The sequence below is a fragment of the Ovis aries genome, chromosome 7 (assembly GCF_016772045.2).
Source record: "Ovis aries strain OAR_USU_Benz2616 breed Rambouillet chromosome 7, ARS-UI_Ramb_v3.0, whole genome shotgun sequence".
Classification (NCBI taxonomy): domain Eukaryota; kingdom Metazoa; phylum Chordata; class Mammalia; order Artiodactyla; family Bovidae; genus Ovis; species Ovis aries.
In genome coordinates this window covers 8,920,199-8,939,219 of record NC_056060.1, presented here as the reverse complement: position 1 = coordinate 8,939,219, position 19,021 = coordinate 8,920,199, and the positions used below count along the sequence as shown (strand labels likewise).

Genomic DNA, 19,021 nt, shown 5'->3' with positions numbered 1-19,021 from the left:
TCAGTCTTGCTAGGCTTTCTCCAGAAGGTGTTTTGTTTTTGTTTTTAATGTTTATTTATTTAGCTGTGCCAGGTCTTACTTGCCCTGTGTGAGAGCTTTCATTGCAGCACCTGGGATCTAGTTCCCCAACCAGGGATCGAACGGAAGTCCCCAGGAGGTGCGCTTTGATGTTGGATTTATACTGAAGTTCTTGAACTGTCAGGGTCTTGACCTGTCCATAGCTCGTCACAGAAGCCAGGAGGGAAGCAAGCGTAGGGAAGGGTAAAGACAGTGAGGTTTTTGAAGAAAGATACCAGGAAGCTAGAAAAGAAAGGAGCACTGCCCTGCGTTCCCTGGGACCCCATCAGGAAGAGGGCGGATGGAGCTCACGGGAGGCCTGCCTCCTTTTGTGCAATAGACAGGTATTTTGGAAATATAAAGCAATAATAAAAAACTGTTGAGTATCTATTATGTGGCAACCTTCATAGCTACTCTGTAAGTGAAAGTCGCTCAGTTGTGTCAGACTCTTTGCGACCCCATGGACTATACAGCATGGAATGCTCCAGGACAGAATACTGGAGTGGGTAGCCTTTCCCTTCTCCAGGGGATCTTCCCAACCCAGGGATTGAACCCAGGTCTCCCGCATTGCAGGCGGATTCTTTACCATCTGAGCCACCAGGGAAGCCCCTACTCTGGAAGCGGACATTAATTTTTCTATTTTGCATACAAGGAAAAAGGCTCAGCAATGAGGTTTAGTGGCCTGCGTGTCCAGTGTCATCTAACCGTTAAAGGGTAAAACCCCGAATGCCTGCGGGTTGATTTGACCACGAAGCCCAAGCTTTTTGTGTCGCACAAATTTTCTAAGTGGAATGTTTAAGATACACTTGAGGTGATGACTATTTATTAGGTGCATTTATCCACATAAATGCAGAGGTCTGGACTAGAGGTTAAGGATTCTCTTAACTATGTGAGTGATGGTGTTTTATTTCTTTAAACCTGCATTATTCTGCCCTATTTACATAAGATAATGACACCGAAAATATCCTCAATTTTTGGGTCACTCCGTCCGTTAAACAGATAATCTCGCAAAGCAGTCCCATGGCCAAAGCAGCCTATCCGGGGAGACACTGAAGTTTCCCCAAAACCCAGACTGCGGGGACGGGGCAAAGTGTTAACTTGTATCCATACTAAAAGGAGGCTTGTTCAGGAACTAAAAGAGGAGTGATTTGAGCTAGACGAGGGCAGGTTCCGCGACCAGGGGACTGGGTGGAGGCAGGGCAGGGCGGTAAGCGGTGACCAGCCCCCGCCCCGCGACGCCCCCGGCCCCGGGCCCGCGGGTGCGTGGAGGCAGGGCAGGGCGGTAAGCGGTAAGCGGAGCCGGGGCCGCGGCGGGCTGTGCGCACGCGCGCGGGCCGCGCCGGCTACGCCGACAGGCCCGCCTCCTCCGCGCCGTCTCCCTCCACGGTTACCCCGGTTCTCAGCCCTTCCTTTCCGCGGCGCTCGAGGGACCATGGCCGATCCTCGCGTGAGGCAGATCAAGATCAAGACCGGCGTGGTGAAGCGGTAAGGAGCCGGAAGCGGCGCCGCGGCTGCTGCCTCCTCTCCCTCACCTCGCGGCGGCCCAAGGGGCCCGGCGAGGCGCAGGCCCGAGGCGGGCCCGTACTCCAGGCCTCACCTGGGGCGCCCCGGCCGGTGGCCGGTGGGCCCGCGGCGGGGACGGAGGGGCGCGCCGGTGCCCGAGTCCGCCGGCCTGGCCCCTCCGCTCCCCGCGCCCGCTCCTTCGGAAGCCCGGCGGGGGAGCGGCGAGGGTCCCCGGGCCGCACCCCTCCCGCGCCCGCGGCCGAGAAGACGGAGGGGCGGCGGCCCGGCCCACTGCGGTCGTGCTCCGGGTCTCCGCGGAGAACCTGGCCCGAGGGGGCGCTTCCAGGCCTCTCCCTGCGCTCAGGTGGAGGCGCGAGCCCGTTCACAAGTTTAGGAGGGCGTCCCGAGGCCGCCTTCATCCGAAGTGGGAGCTGGCGGGCGCCCTGTCATCCAACATGGCAGGCGGGACAGTCCCAAACTGGGCCGTGAGCTTCCAGCGCTCTCGACAAACTTCGAGGCCTCGCTCTCCCCGGCCAGCGTCCCCGCGGCTCGCCCCAGAGCCTGTAGAGTGCTAAGGAGCCATCCTGGGTAGGCCAGGCTGGTAATTCGCCGTTATTCCAACCGTGGTTAGACACTGGAGTGCTTGTGAGAACTTTATTGTTCAGACCCCGAAAGATCAAACTTCCAAGAGAAAAGATGAACAGCCTTCTGAAGAAGCAGGTTAATTTGGCAGCAAATCTGTCTAATCCTAGCTCTCTGGCTCCTTCCTTTTTGCACACCTTTCCTCCCTGTGTTGATATTTTTCACCAGAGGAATGACAAGGCAAAGGGGAGAATGGATTCACTTAGGAAGCTGTTGCCTCTGAGGCTTATTAGTAGAGCCTTACACTGCGCTCTCCTAGAAACTGTAGTTGTTAAGGCAGTAAGGAGACAGGATGAGTAGTAGTGAAGTGGACAGCTTTTCTGAAGTGAGACTGCTTGGGTTCCAATCTTGATTCTGCCATGTTATGTACTGTTGAAGACATTACATCTGCCTCAGTTGCCCCCTTTGTAAAATGGAGTACCAGCCTCATGTAGCTGCTGTTCTGTTTAACAGTATGTAGAAACTACTAGTACATGTTAACTAATACTATGATTTTTATTCCTGTTTATACACATGAGAAACTGAGCTTTGAAGTTGAAATAGAAAAAGTAAACTTGTTCGGGGTCATTGCTGGTTAGTGGCCGACCAGGGAAAGAACTAAGGTTTCTAACCTACAGTCTTTTGTTTTAAATTGCAGTGCCCCACCCCAGGGGTATTTTTTTAATGTGTGATAATCGGAGGAGACTTGAGATGTGTAATTGAAAACATAATTTGCACTGTTACTCACCCCAGAGTTCTGTTGTTCACTTTTGTTATGCTTACTTTGGTTATGTCATTTTTATAAATCTACTTGGCAAAATGATTTGCCAAATATATCCAAAAGGATATGAAGAAGAGTGCTTTAGACGGAAAGTCATGAGAAATAACTTCTTTTTATTGAGGTATAGTTGGTTTACAGTATTAATTTCAGGTATGTAACATAGAGATTCAGAGTTTTATTATTTATTCTCCATTTAAAGTTGTTATATTGACTGCATCCCCTCTGCTGTCCATTCCCTTACCCAGCGGGGAGCCACTAGTTTGCTCTGTGAGTCAGTTCCTGATTTGCCGTATTCATTGGTGTGTTTTGTTTGTTAGGTTCCACATTTTATGATAACATACAGTATTTGTCTTTCTCTGTCTGACTGACTGCACTGATCCTAATGCCCTCCAGGTCCATGTATATTGTTGCAAATGGCAGAATTCCATTCTTTTTAATGGCTGAGTAGTAGTCTATGGTGTCTGTGTGTGACATTCTCTGAATCCATTCATCAGTTGATGGATACTCAGGTTGCTTCCATAGCTTTGCTTTTGTAAATAATGCTGCTGTGCACATTAGGGTGCATGTATCTTTTCAGATTTGGTGTTTTCATTTTCTTCAGATAAATACCCAGGAGTGGAATTGCTGGAGCATATGGTGGTTCTATTTTTAGTTTTTTGAGGAACCTTGATACTGTTTACCATAGTGGCTGCACCCATTTCCATCCCTACCAACAGTGTACAAGGATTCCCTTTTCTCCCCATCCTCACCAACATGTGTTATTTTTGGGAGACACACTGATTTGGGACATCCCAGGTGGTGCAATGGTAAAGAATCTGCTTGCCAGTGCAGGAGACGCAAGAGATGTGAGTTAAAACCCTCCGTAGGAAAAATTCCCTGGAGTAGAAAATGGCAACCCACTGCAGTATTTTTGCCTGGAAAATTCCATGGACAGAGGAGGCTGGCAGGCTACAGTCCCTGGAGTTGGAAAGAGAGGACATGACTAGGCACAGCAACAACAAACACGTATTTGCATAAGTAAGTTCCTAGGCTTTCAAAAATTCCTAAGTACGTATAGATTACTGCTCGGAAATAAAGTTTTGTTTTCATTTTATTTCAATAATAGAGCATTGCTGCTGCAAAATCGCTTCAGTCATGTCCAACCCTGTGCGACCCCATAGATGGCAGCCCACCAGGCTCCCCCATCCCTGGGATTCTCCAGGCAAGAACACTAGAGTGGGTTGCCATTTCCTTCTCCAATGCATGAAAGTGAAAAGTGAAAGTGAAGTTGCTCAGTCCTGTCAGACCCTCAGCGACCCCATGGAATGCAGCCCACCAGGCTCCTCCGCCCATGGGATTTTCCAGGCAAGAGTACTGGAGTGGGTCGCCATTGCCTTCTCCTAATAGAGCATTATCAAAGTTTAATTTTAATTCTTTATACTTACATACATTTATCATTTTAATGAAATCCCTTCATAATTTTCTGTAATATCTCAAATTATAAATTAATCAAATGCCTACTGTATATTTTTTCATGGCTGTTCTGTTGGCATTTTGGTTAGAGCTTGTCTGTATGTACTGAAATGAGATATGGTTAAAAACTCCCTAAAATTTGTATTTTAGCTTTTTATTAACCATATTTTGCCTTGGTAGATAACTCTCAACCTGTAAATATTGTTCGCTATTCTCTCTTCTGTTACTTTTTCCTGAAAATTGTTTTACTTTGACTTCTTTCAACATCTGCCTTAGTATGTTGTTTTTTAGAATTCTACGTTTTACTTCAGCAAAGGAAAGAGAATAGATGAGGCATATGTGGCAATACATTAGTAATTGTTGGAGATGAATGGTCATTTGTCTTCATTATATTATTCTCTATATAAGTTAAACATCTTTTATTATAAAAAGATGCATTTTTAAAATGCATTATATGCATTTTTTATGCTCTGCCAATTTAGTTTCAGAGACTTCTCAGTTGGTTTCATGATTCAGACATGTTCTTGGTTTTATGAATTCCCATTCATAAAAGCATTGGTTTTAGAAAGCAGTCATCTAAAATTCAATTTCTGGTCTCAGCACCATTTTTCCGGTCAAGATGTTCATTTCCCATAGCCTCATTTATCTCCACAGGTAACAACTTTTATTTGGAAAAAAAGATTTATAAGTCATTCAAGCCCTGAATTCCTTCAGTTTTCTTTCCAGGAATTGAAAGCCACTTAGAGATATATTCTAGGTATTAGTCCTAGAGTTCAGTTTGGGTAGGCTGTACTGGAAAATCACATGGACGGAGGAGCCTGGTAGGCTGCGGTCCATGGGGTCGCTAAGAGTTGGACACGACTGAGCAACTTCACTTTCACTTTTCACTTTCCTGCATTGGAGAAGGAAATGGCAACCCACTCCAGTATTCTTGCCTGGAGAATCCCAGGGACGGGGGAGCCTGGTGGGCTGCCGTCTATGGGGTTGCACGGAGTTGAACACGACTGAAGCGACTTTGCAGCAGCAGCAGCAGTACTAGGGAGGATGAATTCTTAAAGTTTAGTGTCTGATCAGATCTGCTAAAATTCTTCAGGTGATCTAGGAGTTCCCTGTAGTGGGCTTTAATTTAGAAAGAAATCTGGCCAGGCAGATGGAATGTTACTGGAGTATGGAAACAGGCAATAAATAGATGGTGGTATTTGGCAACAGAGATCAAACAGTGAGTGGAAAGATGCACTTTTCAGCATGTTGGCAAAACAGTGACTTCAGACTGTAAGGAAAGAAGCCTCAACAGTGCTCTAGTTGTAGAGAAACTTTGTTAACCTCACATTGTAACAAAGACAAAGGATCTGATTTCCAGAAATAGATTTCAAGAGAAGAGGTTAGATTCCTAGGAACAAGAGAGTCCAGTTACTAGGAAAGGTTGTTAGTTAGACAGCATTGATTCTGACTTGGTGCTGAGTTTCTCACTCCTAGGACTTGTCAAATACCTCTTTCCCTGCAACATGATTGTTTTCTCAGGGATAATTCTGGCTGTGAACTATAGAGATATATGTGTACTCAGAGTGAGTAATCTAAGTTACTTCAAGAAGTAGGCAGTGTTCACATGTGATTCATTGTTAGTGGGTATTGGTTGGTAGGTTTGGCTCTGGCAGGCTCTTTTTAAAGATTTGAATCCATTCTCCAGATTGCTAGACCTACTTATCTGTGACTGGGTCACAGTTAATCTGGCAGTCCTAGCAAGGATTACCAAATATGACTCCACATTTCTTCTTTTCCAGTGCAGAACTGTACATCTTTTCTTCCCCTTCTCTTCCCCCTAGTGTCTCACTGGCATCAGTTGTAGGGTTTACTTGGGACTGAAGGGTTTCCAGGATGTGGAACCTCCAGTGCTGAAGTTGGGAATGTCTCAAGCAAACCAGGATGGTTTGTATTAGTACTTACATATCTAGCAAACATAACACTGTTTTCTGTGTGCTGCGATTATTTGGAGACTATTTGATGATAGTACAACTGTGAATTAAATGTTGTACTTTACTTAAATTAAAATTTAAATGCACCCTGTAAACATGAAGGTTTGCCATAGTAGCCTTTTTTCTGTATTAACTTATTGGTGATTTAGAAAATAATTTTCTCTGAAGAAGAAGATATGGCATTGTTTTTTTTCTTTTGGTTTAATTGAGATAGTTTTTCTAAATTAATTTTTGTTAGAATATAGTTGCTTCACCGTGTTGCGTAGTTTCTGCTGTACTGCAAAGTGAATCAGCTCTACATGTACCCCCTCTCTTGGGTTTCCTTCCCGTGTAGGTCACCACAGAGCACTGAGTAGAGTTCCCTGTGCTTATGGTGTGTTCTGGGTAGTCCTCTATTTTATGCGTAGTATCAATAGTGCATAGATGTCAATCCCAGTCTCCTGATTCTTCCCACCTCCCCTTTCCCCCTTGGTAGCCATGACTCATTATTAAGATGTTATAACTGAAGCTTATACCTCTTAATCTCCCTCACTAATTTCCCTCCCCCATATGCCTCCCCTTGGGCAACCACCTGTTTATTCTGTGTTTGATTCTGTTTCTCTTTAGTTATATTTGTTCATTTGTTTTGTTTTTTAGATCCCACATATAAGTGAAATCATACAGTATTTGTTTTTTTCTGACTTATTTCACTTGGCTTAATACTCTCTAAGTCCATCCATGTTGTCCCAAATGGCAAGATTTCATTCTTCTCTGTGGCTAATATTCCATTGTATGTGTGTATTGTATTTATCAATCACATTTTCTTTATCCATTCCTCTGTTCATGGACTCAGTGGAAATGAGTTTGAGCAAACTCTAGGAGATAGTGGAGGAGAGAGGAAGCTGGCATGCTTTGGTCCATGGTGTCACAAAGAGTTGGACACAGCTTAGTGACTGGACAACAATAACAACAGCAGCAACAAATTCATGGGCACTTTGCAAATGCTGCAAAGAACATAGAAATGTATGTATCTTTTATATTAGTTTTTTTTTTTTTATAAATACTCAGGAGTATTTATCTGATGAAAGAAATCAAAGAGGACACTAGTAGATGGAGAATATACCATGTTCATGGATCAGAAGAATCATTATAGTGAAAATGAGTATACTACCCAAAGAATCTACAGATTCAGTGCAATCCCTATCAAGCTACCAGCAGTATTTTTCACAGAGCTAGAACAAATAATTTCACAATTTCTGTGGAAATACAAAAAACCTTGAATAGCCAAAGTAATCTTGAGAAAGAAGAATGGAACTGGAGGAATCAACCTGCCTGACTTCAGGCTCTACTACAAAGCCACAGTCATCAAGACAGTATGGTACTGGCACAAAGACAGAAATATAGATCCATGGAACAAAACAGAAAGCCCAGAGATAAATCCACACACCTGTGGACACCTTATCTTCGACAAAGGAGGCAAGAATATACAATGGAGTAAAGACAATCTCTTCAACAAGTGGTGCTGGGAAAACTGGTCAACTACTTGTAAAAGAATGAAGCTAGAACACTTTCTAACACCATATACAAAAATAAACTCACAGTGGATTAAAGATCTAAATGTAAGACCAGAAACTATAAAACTCCTAGAGGAGAACATAGGCAAAACACTCTCTGACATAAATCACAGCAGGATCCTCTATGATCCACCTCCCAGAATACTGGAAATAAAAGCAAAAATAAACAAATGGGATCTAATTACAATTAAAAGCTTCTGCACAGCAAAGGAAAATATAAGCAAGGTGAAAAGACAGCCTTCGGAATGGGAGAAAATAATAGCAAATGAAGCAACTGACAAACAGCTAATCTCAAAAATATACAAGCAACTTATGCAGCTCAATTCCAGAAAGATAAATGACCCAATCAAACAATGGGCCAAAGAACTAAATAGACATTTCTCCAAAGAAGACATACGGATGGCTAACAAACACATGAAAAGGTGCTCAGCATCACTCATTATCAGAGAAATGCAAGTCAAGACCACAAGGAGGTACCAATTCACACCAGTCAGAATGGCTGCGATCCAGAAGTCTACAAGCAGTAAATGCCAGAGAGGGTGTGGAGAAAAGAGAACCCTCTTATACTGTTGGTGGGAATGCAGACTAGTGCAGCCACTATGGAGAACAGTGTGGAGATTCTTAAAAAACTGGAAATAGAACTGCCTTATGACCCAGCAATCTCACTGCTGGGCATACACGCCGAGGAAACCAGAATTGAAAGAGACACGTGTACCCCAATGTTCATCGCAGCACTGTTTATAATAGCCAGGACATGGAAGCAACCTAGATGTCCATCAGCAGATGAATGGATAAGAAAGCTGTGGTACATATACACAATGGAGTATTACTCAGCCATTAAAAAGAATACATTTGAATCAGTTCTAATGAGGTGGGTGAAACTGGAGCTCATTATACAGAGTGAAGTAAGCCAGAAAGAAAAACACCAATACAGTATACTAACACATATATATGGAATTTAGAAAGATGGTAATGATAACCCTGTATGTGAGACAGCAAAAGAGACACAGATGTATAGAACAGACTTTTGGACTCTGTGGGAGAGGGAGAGGGTGGGATGATTTGGGAGAATGGCATTGAAACATGTATACTATCATGTAAGAAATGAATCGCCAGTCTAGGTTCCATACAGGACACAGGATGCTTGGGGCTGGTGCACGGGGATGACCCAGAGAGATGATATGGGGTGGGAGGTGGGAGGGGGGTTCAGGCTTGGGAACTCATGTACACCTGTGGTGGATTCATGTCAATGTATGGCAAAACCAATACAGTATTGTAAAGTAAAAAAAAAAATACTCGAGTGGAATCACTGGATCATATGGTGGTTTCATTTTTAATTTTTTGAGGAATCCCATACTGTTTCCCGTACTGGTTGCACCAATTTACATTTCCATCAGCAGTACACAAGGATTCCTTTTCTCCACATCCATTGTTTTCTTTTTTGATAATAGCCATTCTGACCAGTGTGAGAGATATCTCATTGTGGTTTTTAACTTGCATTTCCCTGATGATGAGTGGCGTTGGGTATCTTTTCATGTCCTTGTTAGCCATCTGTGTATCTCCTTTGGAAAAATGTCTATTCAGGTCTTCTACCCATTTTTCTTTTTCTAAGTCAGGTTGTTTTTTTTTTTTAATTTTTATCTTGAGTTATGTGTGTTTTTTGGTATAGTTTGGTTATTAATCCTTTCTTTGTCAGAAATATCTTTTTAGATAGCTTCTGTAGTTCAGTAGGTGACTTTTCCCTTTTGTTGGTAGTTTGCTTTGTTGTGCAAAAGATATTTAGTTTGATTAGTCCCATTTGTTTATTCTTGTTTTTATTTCCCTTGCCTGAGGAGACAGATCCAAAAAGATATTGTTAAGACTGATGTGAAAAAGTATAGTGCCTATTTTTTGTTTTAGAAGTTTTATGATTTCAGATACTACTTTTAAGTCTTATTTTTGTGTATGGTATGAGAAAGTAGTCCAATGTGATTCTCCTGCATATAGCTGTCCAGTTTTCTCAGTACCATTTATTAAAGATACTCTTTGCCCCATTTTTCACTAAAGCAGAAGAAAAAATAGCATTTATGTTTTAAATGCTGATAAGTTATTTCAGCTAAATGACATATGTTTACCATAAGTTTCCAAGTATGATTTCTGTTTATAAATAAGGGTGTTTTTTTAAAAAGCTGTGTTTATGGTAAATTCAAGAAATTCTTCTGCAAGACCGTAATTTTTTCATTCATTTAACATAAAAGGTTATTTAATAACTTTAAGTCAACTTATTTTTCAGTAACGGTTGCTTAAAATGCCCATTGGTGAGTGAACTAATTGATTAAAAATGCTTTCTGAAACATATCTTTTTATAACCATTTTAGGTTGGTAATGGCTTAAAATCCGATGTGAACAAAGAATGTTAGGGCACTGGAAATAGCTCTGACATTGGCCCATAGTTTTTCTCTGATTAAATGAAAGTGACACCAGTAGATTAGAATGAGACTAGGACAATTCACACTGCAATTGTGTTAGTTTAACTTTAACAATCTTTTAACACTCTTGTTTAAATGTAGCTGACATACCATAATTACAAATCTACAAGCCTTGATTATAGAATTTTACATCATGAATCTGTGGGGAAATTGTATTGATTTTTTTTTTTTTATAAAGCAAGGACCTTTCCCAAACTGTTGCATCTTCCCAAGTTTGTTTATATCCATACCTGTAATAAACAACTAAGTATGATATATATATAGTTATATATATATACACACACACACACACACACACAGAGGCACGCACACACATATGCTGTATGGCAGGCATTACAAGAGCACAGGAGGTAAGTGAAATTGCCGCATTGTTAAATACACATGTAATACTGACATACGTTATGTGTGTGTATACGCTGTGACATATTTCATATTGACCCCAAAGTGAAAACTGGATGGCGCATGTACTTCATGAAAACTATGAGTGACTCGTATGTTACATGGAGATACAGTTTTCCGCCATTAGTTGTACTTGTCTGTTGGCTCCCCCTTTAGTTGTAATTGTGTAAACTTACCCCTTTTAAAGTAATTATGGCTAAAAGTAGGATGGACACTATCCGGAGAGGCTTAGGACATAGCCTTGTAAATTTTTCTTGTAAGCTTCAGTACCTTTCTATATTTTAGTGTTTCCTCCTCTTCTTCCACATCGTAGGCCTTTGATGTGAGTTAAAGTAAGTTCAGCCAAAATGGCCAACTTCCTACCTTGAAATTTAGCCAACTCTTTGGAATTTCTGTATTGTATCCAGTTCTCCAAAGTGGTGGTCAAAGTCATTGTCAAAATGGATTGCAGGTGGTCAGCTCTTCCCCACCTTCTGCCAGCTACTTGGCAAACACTGACTCTTAGGAGCTTACACAGCTGGCAACCAGATGTCTCTCTAAGCTGGAAAGGAAGAAAGCTCAGGCCCCTCATGACCATGGTTTTCGCAGCACAACCTGTATTGTTCCGCAAGTTGAATATGGAAATGAAAGATCCTTTGACTCCTGTGTGTGTGTGTAGATATGTTCTGTGTTTTCATTTCATTTCTTTGTTTGGTAGAAAATGTTTAAAATCTGTGGTAAGCCAGGTTGGAAATTTTTATTAAAAATAGTAATCCGGAAGTATTTAGAATATAAATGCTTAGATGTGTGGTCTTCCTATTCCAACTTTCCATTTCCGATAACACAACTAATAGAACAAAATTCCAGCTGTGATGCTGTTTAATGTTCCCAAATAGGGCTTGTTTTAAAATAACAATGACTGATCCAAAGATCACTTATTTAGCAGCCTCACTCAGAACCTCTGTCTTTGAAGCACTTGGTATGGTGTTGGCATCTAGTATATGTTCAGTAGAAGTCTTTCCAGTAGACAGATTCATGTCTCATTCTATAAGGATTAAAAAAAATACTTCTGTAAGCTTTAAAAAAAGTGCTTACTTGGCTGTGCTGGCTCTTAGTTGCGTCATGTGGGAGTCTCTGGTCTTCACTGTGGCATGTGGACTCTTAGTTGCTGCATGTGGGATCTAGTTCCCTGACGGGGAGTTGAACCCTGGCCCCCAGCTTTGGGAGTGCAGAGTCTTAGTCACTGGACCACCAGAGAAGTCCTTTATAAGGATTTCTCGACCCGATCAGCAGTAGGGAGCTACTGAGTCAACTATGAGGCGACAGCATTGTAGTTACTATGTCACTGCTACAGCTGGAGCTATGGGGATGGACGCCCAGGCTTCACTTACTACGTTGGAGACCCTGAGCAAATTACTTAACCTTTAAAAGCCCAGTTTTCTTAGCTAGAAAATGGGTTAATGATAGTATCTTTCTTGTTCTGTTGTTTGGAAAATTTTAAGGTAATCATGTAAAGCACTTAACCCAAATGCCTGACGTTATGTTCAATGTATGTTAATATGTGTCCAGTATTTATTAACCACTGTCATCATCATCATCATTCCGTAGATGTATAAACGGTCTAGTCTCTCCAGGAGAGACCCTGGAGCTTCAGTTCAGTAGCTCAGTTGTGTCCAACTCTTTTCAACCCCATGGACTGCAGCACGCCGGGAGCTTACTCAAACTCATGTCCGTTGAGTTGGCGATGCCATCCAACCATCTCATCCACTGTCATCCCCTTCTCCTCCTGTCTTCAGTCTTTCCCAGCATCAGGGTCTTTTCCAGTGAGTCAGTTCTTCCCATCAGGTGCCCAAAGTATTGGAGCTTCAGCTTCAGCATCAGTCCTTCCAGTGAATATTCAGGACTGATTTCCTTTAGGATGGACTGGTTGGATCTCCTTGCTATCCAAGGGACTCTCACAAGTCTTCTCCAATGCCACAGTTGAAAAGCATGAATTTCGTCTCTGCTTTTTGATATGCCATCTAGGTTGGTCATAGCTTTTCTTCCAAGAAGCAAGTGTCTTTTAATTTCATGGCTGCAGTCACCATCTGCAGTGATTTTGGAGCCCCCCAAAATAAAGTCTCTCACTGGTTCCATTGTTTCTGCATCTATTTGTCAAGAAGTGATGGAACCGGATGCCATGATCTTCGTTTTATGAATGTTGATTTTAAGCCAGCTTTGTCATTCTCTTTCATTTTCATCAAGAGGCTCTTTAGTTCTTCTTCACTTTCTGCCATAAGGATAGTGTTATCTGCATATCTGGGTTTATTGATATTTCCCCCAGCAATCTTGATTCCAGCTTGTGCTTCATCCAGTCTGGCATTTCACATAATGTACTCTGCAGATAAGTTAATAAGCAGGGTGACATTATAGAGTCTTGATGTACTCCTTTCCCAGTTTGGAACCAGTCCATTGTTCCATGTCTGGTTCTGTTTCTTCTTGACCTGTATACAGATTTCTCAGGAGGCAGGTAAGGTGATCTAATATTCCCATCTATTGAAGAATTTCCCACATTTTTTTGTGGCCCACACAGAGGCTTGGCCATAGTCAATAAATGGCCAAGTTTTTTTGGAACTCTCTTGCTTTTTCTATGATCCAGTGGATGTTGGCAATTTGGTCTCTGGTTCCTCTGCCTCTTCTAAATCCATCTTGAAAATCTGAGCCTGGCTTGGAGAATTTTGAGCATTACTTTGAGTAGCATGTGCTGCTGCTGCTGCTAAGTCGCTCCACTTGTGTCCAACTCTGTGCGACCCCATAGACGGCAGCCCACCAGGCTCCACTGTCCCTGGGATTCTCCAGGCAAGAACACTGAAGTGAGTTGCCATTTCCTTCTCTAATGCATGAAAGTGAAAAGTGAAAGTGAAGTTGCTCAGTCATGTCTGACTCTTCACGACCCCATGGACTGCAGCCCACCAGGCTCCTCTGTCCCTGGGATTCTCCAGGCAAGAGTGCTGGAGTGGGGTGCCACTGCCTTCTCCATGCTAGCGTGTGAGATGAGTGCAATTGTGCGGTTGTGTAAAATGAGTGTATTTTGCCTTTTGTGTATGTACAATGTCACGAACCTCTGTCTTTAGAACTTGGAACATAGGATTCCGTCCCTGAAACATGCTTTCTTTTAAACATTTTTTGGCTGTGCCACAAGGCATATGGAATCTCAGGTCCCTGATCAGGGACCAAACCTGTGTCCCCTGCATTGGAAGCCCAGAGTCTTAACCACTGGACCACCAAGGAAATCCCATGCTTTCTTTTAAATTGTGAAAAAAAAAAAAAAAAACAAAAACCAACTTAGCTGTTTGTCATTTTCACTGATTGGCTCTAGAGAGAAGGGAGGAACGTGAAACTTGTGTTTTGAATTAATCTCCAGGAGTTGGTAGTGGCTGTTTTTCTTTAAATTGCTGAGGTGTTGATTCCCTGCTTTGAAGCCCCAGGAAAATATCTCTGTTTATATCAGTGACCGCATATTTTTTAACACCTTGAAAAAATACTGTATCAACTTCATTACCATAATGTGTCAAAGCCAGTTCCCCTCTTATTGCACGTCCATACAGTTTATCTCAGGGAAGAGTAATCAAGTGAGTAGTAAGTTTTTAAGAGTCCTTATTCTGAAATCTATAAATGATTCACCACAACTGTCAGAAGATGTCCCTGTAATTCTAATGCTAGATTATAGTTATTTTCAAACTCTCCTTAATATTTTTTAAACTAAGTTCCCTATTTGTTGTTGATATTCTTTTACCTGTGCTAAAGAAATATCTTACGGAGCCTTATGTACGCACGTATGGTTTATTTGTCTCCAAACAAGTAGGCGTCTACTTTTCACTAAATGATCCTCAGCTTCTGAACCGTAAAAATGATATGCTTCTAATGTGCACCCATTGCCTGTACTCTGTGACGCTTTTGAAGACCTGTAAGTTTACTGAAGCGCAAGTCATCTTAAGTTACTGGTACAGTGCTTTTCATTTCAAACCTGGGATGTTAAGTTCTAAGGTCTCTGCACTACGTAAGATTTACAAAAATTTTCTTAAGGCCAAGTAGTTCTTTTCATCTTTTTAGGGACCAGAGGGATGGTATATATAATACATTGCTTATACTAAAACAGGCGTTTAATGCCTATTTGCAAATTGACCCAAGGAATGGGGAAAACCAGAAAAGAAGTCAATTACATGAGGGGGAACACCTCACATAATTGAAGTTTGCTTTTATAACTAAAAGTGAGAGACTGAAAAGAGAGAGGTTGCTGAATACTCCGGCTGCACTTCAGAAGAGCAGTAGAATGGCTGCGGGTAGTCACGATCTTCACTTAAAGACTTTTGTCAGGATAGTGTTTTTGTTAGAGAAATGAAAGATAAAATATGTTTATATCAAGGATTTCTTTAAAAGTTAACAGCTTTGAAGGATTTTTTAAATGTAGTTTAGATTGGAGGATAATTGCTTTGCAGTGGTGTGTGGGCTGCTGTGCATCATGAATCAGCCGTAAGTGTGCATACATCCCCTTCCTCTGGAGCCTCCCTCCCACCCTCACCCAGGACTTTTTTCAACTAGAAAGAAAGTCTATTGTTCAAACGTTTTAAATTATTAGTAAGTTTAATCTAAAAAAGGTTTTGTAGTTTACCTAGAGCTAACCAGAGCACCCTCTCCTTTTGATTCTAATTTACTAAAATTGTGTCTGTGTGTGTGTGGAGTAACTGCCTATTGTTAAGTTACTTACATAAATAGACTCATCTATACCAGGATTTTTTTTCTGAAACCTAAGAAAAATAGTAAGGATATAGGTAAATTGAAATATGGGCAGTAGGTGATGTTTCAGGGAACCTTAATATAGCAAAGTTTTGGGCCCAGTCCTTAAGGAAGTTTTGTTCTGTTAAACTTTACAGTGTACGTATATCTAAACATTCACTCTTAGAATTGCAGGTATCTCATATCTCTTTACATAAATCCCAAGTCTTCAGCTTTCTCCTGAGCTTTAAACTCATTTTAAATTATTAAATTTATGCCCTTATTTTAGTATCCTCTGGTTTCAAACTTTATCTGACACCAAACTCATTATTTTCTCAAATGTGATCCTCTTCATCTATTTTATGAAGGAAAAAAGTTATTTCATGTATGAGAAAAATCCAGAGAAAGCATAATAAACCTGAAATGAAACAATATAGTTACACCTGCAGCGCCCGTTCTGAATTTGTTCCTTTTCTTCTTTGCCTTTAAGTAATTATTATTCTGAATTTGATCTTTATCTTCCACACATTTGTTTTTTGGTTGTGGTGCGTGTCATGTGGAATCTTTCCCATCTTGGTGCACGTCATGGTTTCCCAGGATTGAAACCATGCCCTCTGCAGGGGCAGCTCCGAGTTTTAACCACCAGACCACCAGGGAAGTCCTTCCACACATATTTTTAAACTTTTAGTTCATATGTAGATATACATGAACCATATTAAAGTATTGTTCTGCACACTTAACTGCCTTATGTAACATAAAATATATCTGGAAAGATACATAGGAAACTGGTCATGTTGGTTGTCCCTGGGAGAGAAGCTGTATAACTGAGGACAGGGGTGGGAGGAAATTCTTATAATTTTGAATCATGTATTACCTATCAAAATATAGATTCATTTAAAAATTATGAGTAGTGTCATATTGTGGGAATCTTTCTATAACCTAGTTTTTGTGCATATTACTGTTCTTGAGATTTATTCCTGTTGAAACTGCCAGCTCTAATTCATTCTCTTGTGTGAATTTGCTAGTTTTTTTTTTTTTCCATTCTTGTGTTGGTAAATATTTAGTTTTAACTTTTTCCAGTTTTACAAATGATGCTACAATGTACTTTGTTAAATATGGCTTTTAGTGCACATATATAATAGTTAGTGTAGGGCAGAATTTTATAAGGAATGGGCCCTGAATGGATTACAGGTATATGAGAGTGTATCTGTCCTTAATCTTCATGATGGCCAAGTATGGCCAAGAAGAGCCATGGACTGTATGGGGGAAGAACCTTTCAGACAAAATGAACAGTTAATACAAAGGCTTGGGAAATAATGATTGGCCTGCTGGGGAAGAACATCCAAGTGATAAAGGGGAGGAAGGGCAGGAGACACTTTCAGGAGTAGAAGGGCGAGGGTATAGATCCTCTAGGGCCTACCTACCATGTGAGGATTTGGGCTCAGGTCTCAGGAGATGTCACCACCTCTGCAGAAGTTTCTTGGCTGTCCCCTTCCTCTGCTTTCTTAAAGAACTATGTGTAAGAGCCCCCTCTTATCTGTGAGGGCTGTGTTCTTTGATTGGAGTTGGATGGGGGGTGTGGAAGAAAGAGAAGGGGGAAAGGGCCAATGAACGTGCCTTACCTTGATCCCAACCGCTTGCTCTCGGACTCTCTGCCTTCTAGCCCCTCAGTAGAAGAGTCACCACTTCTATTGTAGGGCCTGCAGTAATTTAGGAGGCATTCCTGGAATCCATTCCGAGTGTTTTTCCTTTCTAGAAGCATAGCTATATATGATATACATAATATCCTGTAGAAAATGTTGCATACATGAACTTAATAGTGTTGAATAGCCTTTTGTGGGACAGTTTATGAAGCTTAACACCCAAGTATGTATAGCTTTTTTCCCATGCTTATCGAGATCCTAGAAACTTGACTATAAATAACACTTTTGCAGTGTAATTGAGTCCCTAATTGGAGAATGCTTGAATTATATTGTGTTAACTTGGTTTCATGTTTAAATTTTTTTTGCCTCTTGCTTTCATGGAACATTATCAGCCATTAATGTATCTCTTCGTGATCCTGCTTCTAGTACTTTGTACTTAGGTCTGTTTATATTTTTCTCTGTCTTTTTGCTACTGCTAACATGTTTTAGGGGAACTTAGACTGTTTCATTTATTTTTGAGTAGTGAAGTGAAAATAGAAATTGTCAGAAGTCTTTCCTTTTATTGGGCTTCCCTTGTGGCTCAGACGGTAAAGCGTCTGCCTACAGTGCGAGAGACCCAGGTTCAATCCCTGGGTTGGGAAGTTCCCCCGGAGAACGAAATGGCAACCCATTCCAGTATTCTTGCCTGGAAAATCCCATGGACAGAGGAGCCCTGTAGGCTACAGTCCATGGGGTCGCAAAGAGTCGGACATGACTGAGCCACTTCGCTTCACTTGCCTTTTATCATTGCTTTACTTGAACTAGACTCTCTCTGCTGCTGTTCCTGCTAAGTCGCATCGGTCATGTCTGACTCTGTGTGACCCCATAGAGGCAGCTCACCAGGCTCCCCCGTCCCTGGGATTCTCTCTAGCTATCATAATATTGTACATTCATCTCTTCTAGGATATAAGCTCCATGAAGGCAGGGATATATTCCCCAGAGGCCTGACACAAAAAAGAGACTCTTGGTAAATATAAAATGAATAAATTTACTCAGTGACATTTTAAGTTCCTTGAAAACAGAAACAGTATCTCATTCTTCATCTCTCTTTAATATATTTAAACAGTCTTTTGAACTATTTTCAGTATAGACATGACACAAAATTCCAAAGGTACTTAAAGATAGATGCACCGTGAAATATAAGTCTGTGACCCCTATCTGTTAGGCACCCAGTTTTTCCCTCTTGGAGCCAATATTACTACTCGTTTGTGTGTGTGTGTATCCTTCTAGGGATATTCAGTACCTGCATAAGTATTTACATTTATGTCTTTAAAAACAAATGATAGTTGTTGGGCTCCGCTCTGCAGGCCTGCAAAGCCTATACTTGCCCAGTTTCAAGGCCAAAGAAAGAGACTGGAGTCAGCAACAGAGATATCAGTAGTTTATTGGATAGAGGGAACCTTACATGTCTGAAGCAAGATCCTGGAGCGATACCTCACCACATGTGGCAGATGGCAGGCAGGCTGTGGTGGCAGTTTTCGTGAGGAGTGAGCGGGGTCTGGCAGTTATAGGGGGAACTGATGTCAGGCTGGCTCATCAGTTACCAGGGAAACTGGCAGAGATGCATGCTCTTCACTGCCCCTTTGATAAGAACAGTCACTAGCTGGGGCCTTAGGCAACTAGATAGGAAGATCACTCCTGTGGGCAGCGTATAGATGAAGCAGGCGCTGGCTGAGCATAGCATGGCATGTATAAGAGGGCAAGAGAGCAGCCGTCTTGAGTGGCCTGGCTGTACCGTAGTCCCCTCTGTAGACCCTGTGTTTAGCGTGTTCTGTATGGACATGCCACATTTTTTTAA

The 19,021-nt window shown here is 41.7% G+C and overlaps 1 protein-coding gene across 2 annotated transcripts in view; it reads left to right on the top strand.

The window, feature by feature from the left end:
• Positions 1 to 1,427: 1,427 nt before the first annotated feature.
• The window catches only part of TBCA (tubulin folding cofactor A), an 88,304-nt gene continuing 70,710 nt past the window's right edge, over positions 1,428 to 19,021 (top strand). For both annotated transcript variants that reach the window (XR_009601402.1, XM_015096795.4), the window contains exon 1: positions 1,428 to 1,542. Coding sequence is in view for 1 of the 2 variants with exons in the window: in XM_015096795.4 (XP_014952281.1) it covers positions 1,490 to 1,542 (53 nt within the window). In the remaining variant the exon portion in view is untranslated. The remainder of the gene's footprint in view (positions 1,543 to 19,021) is intronic.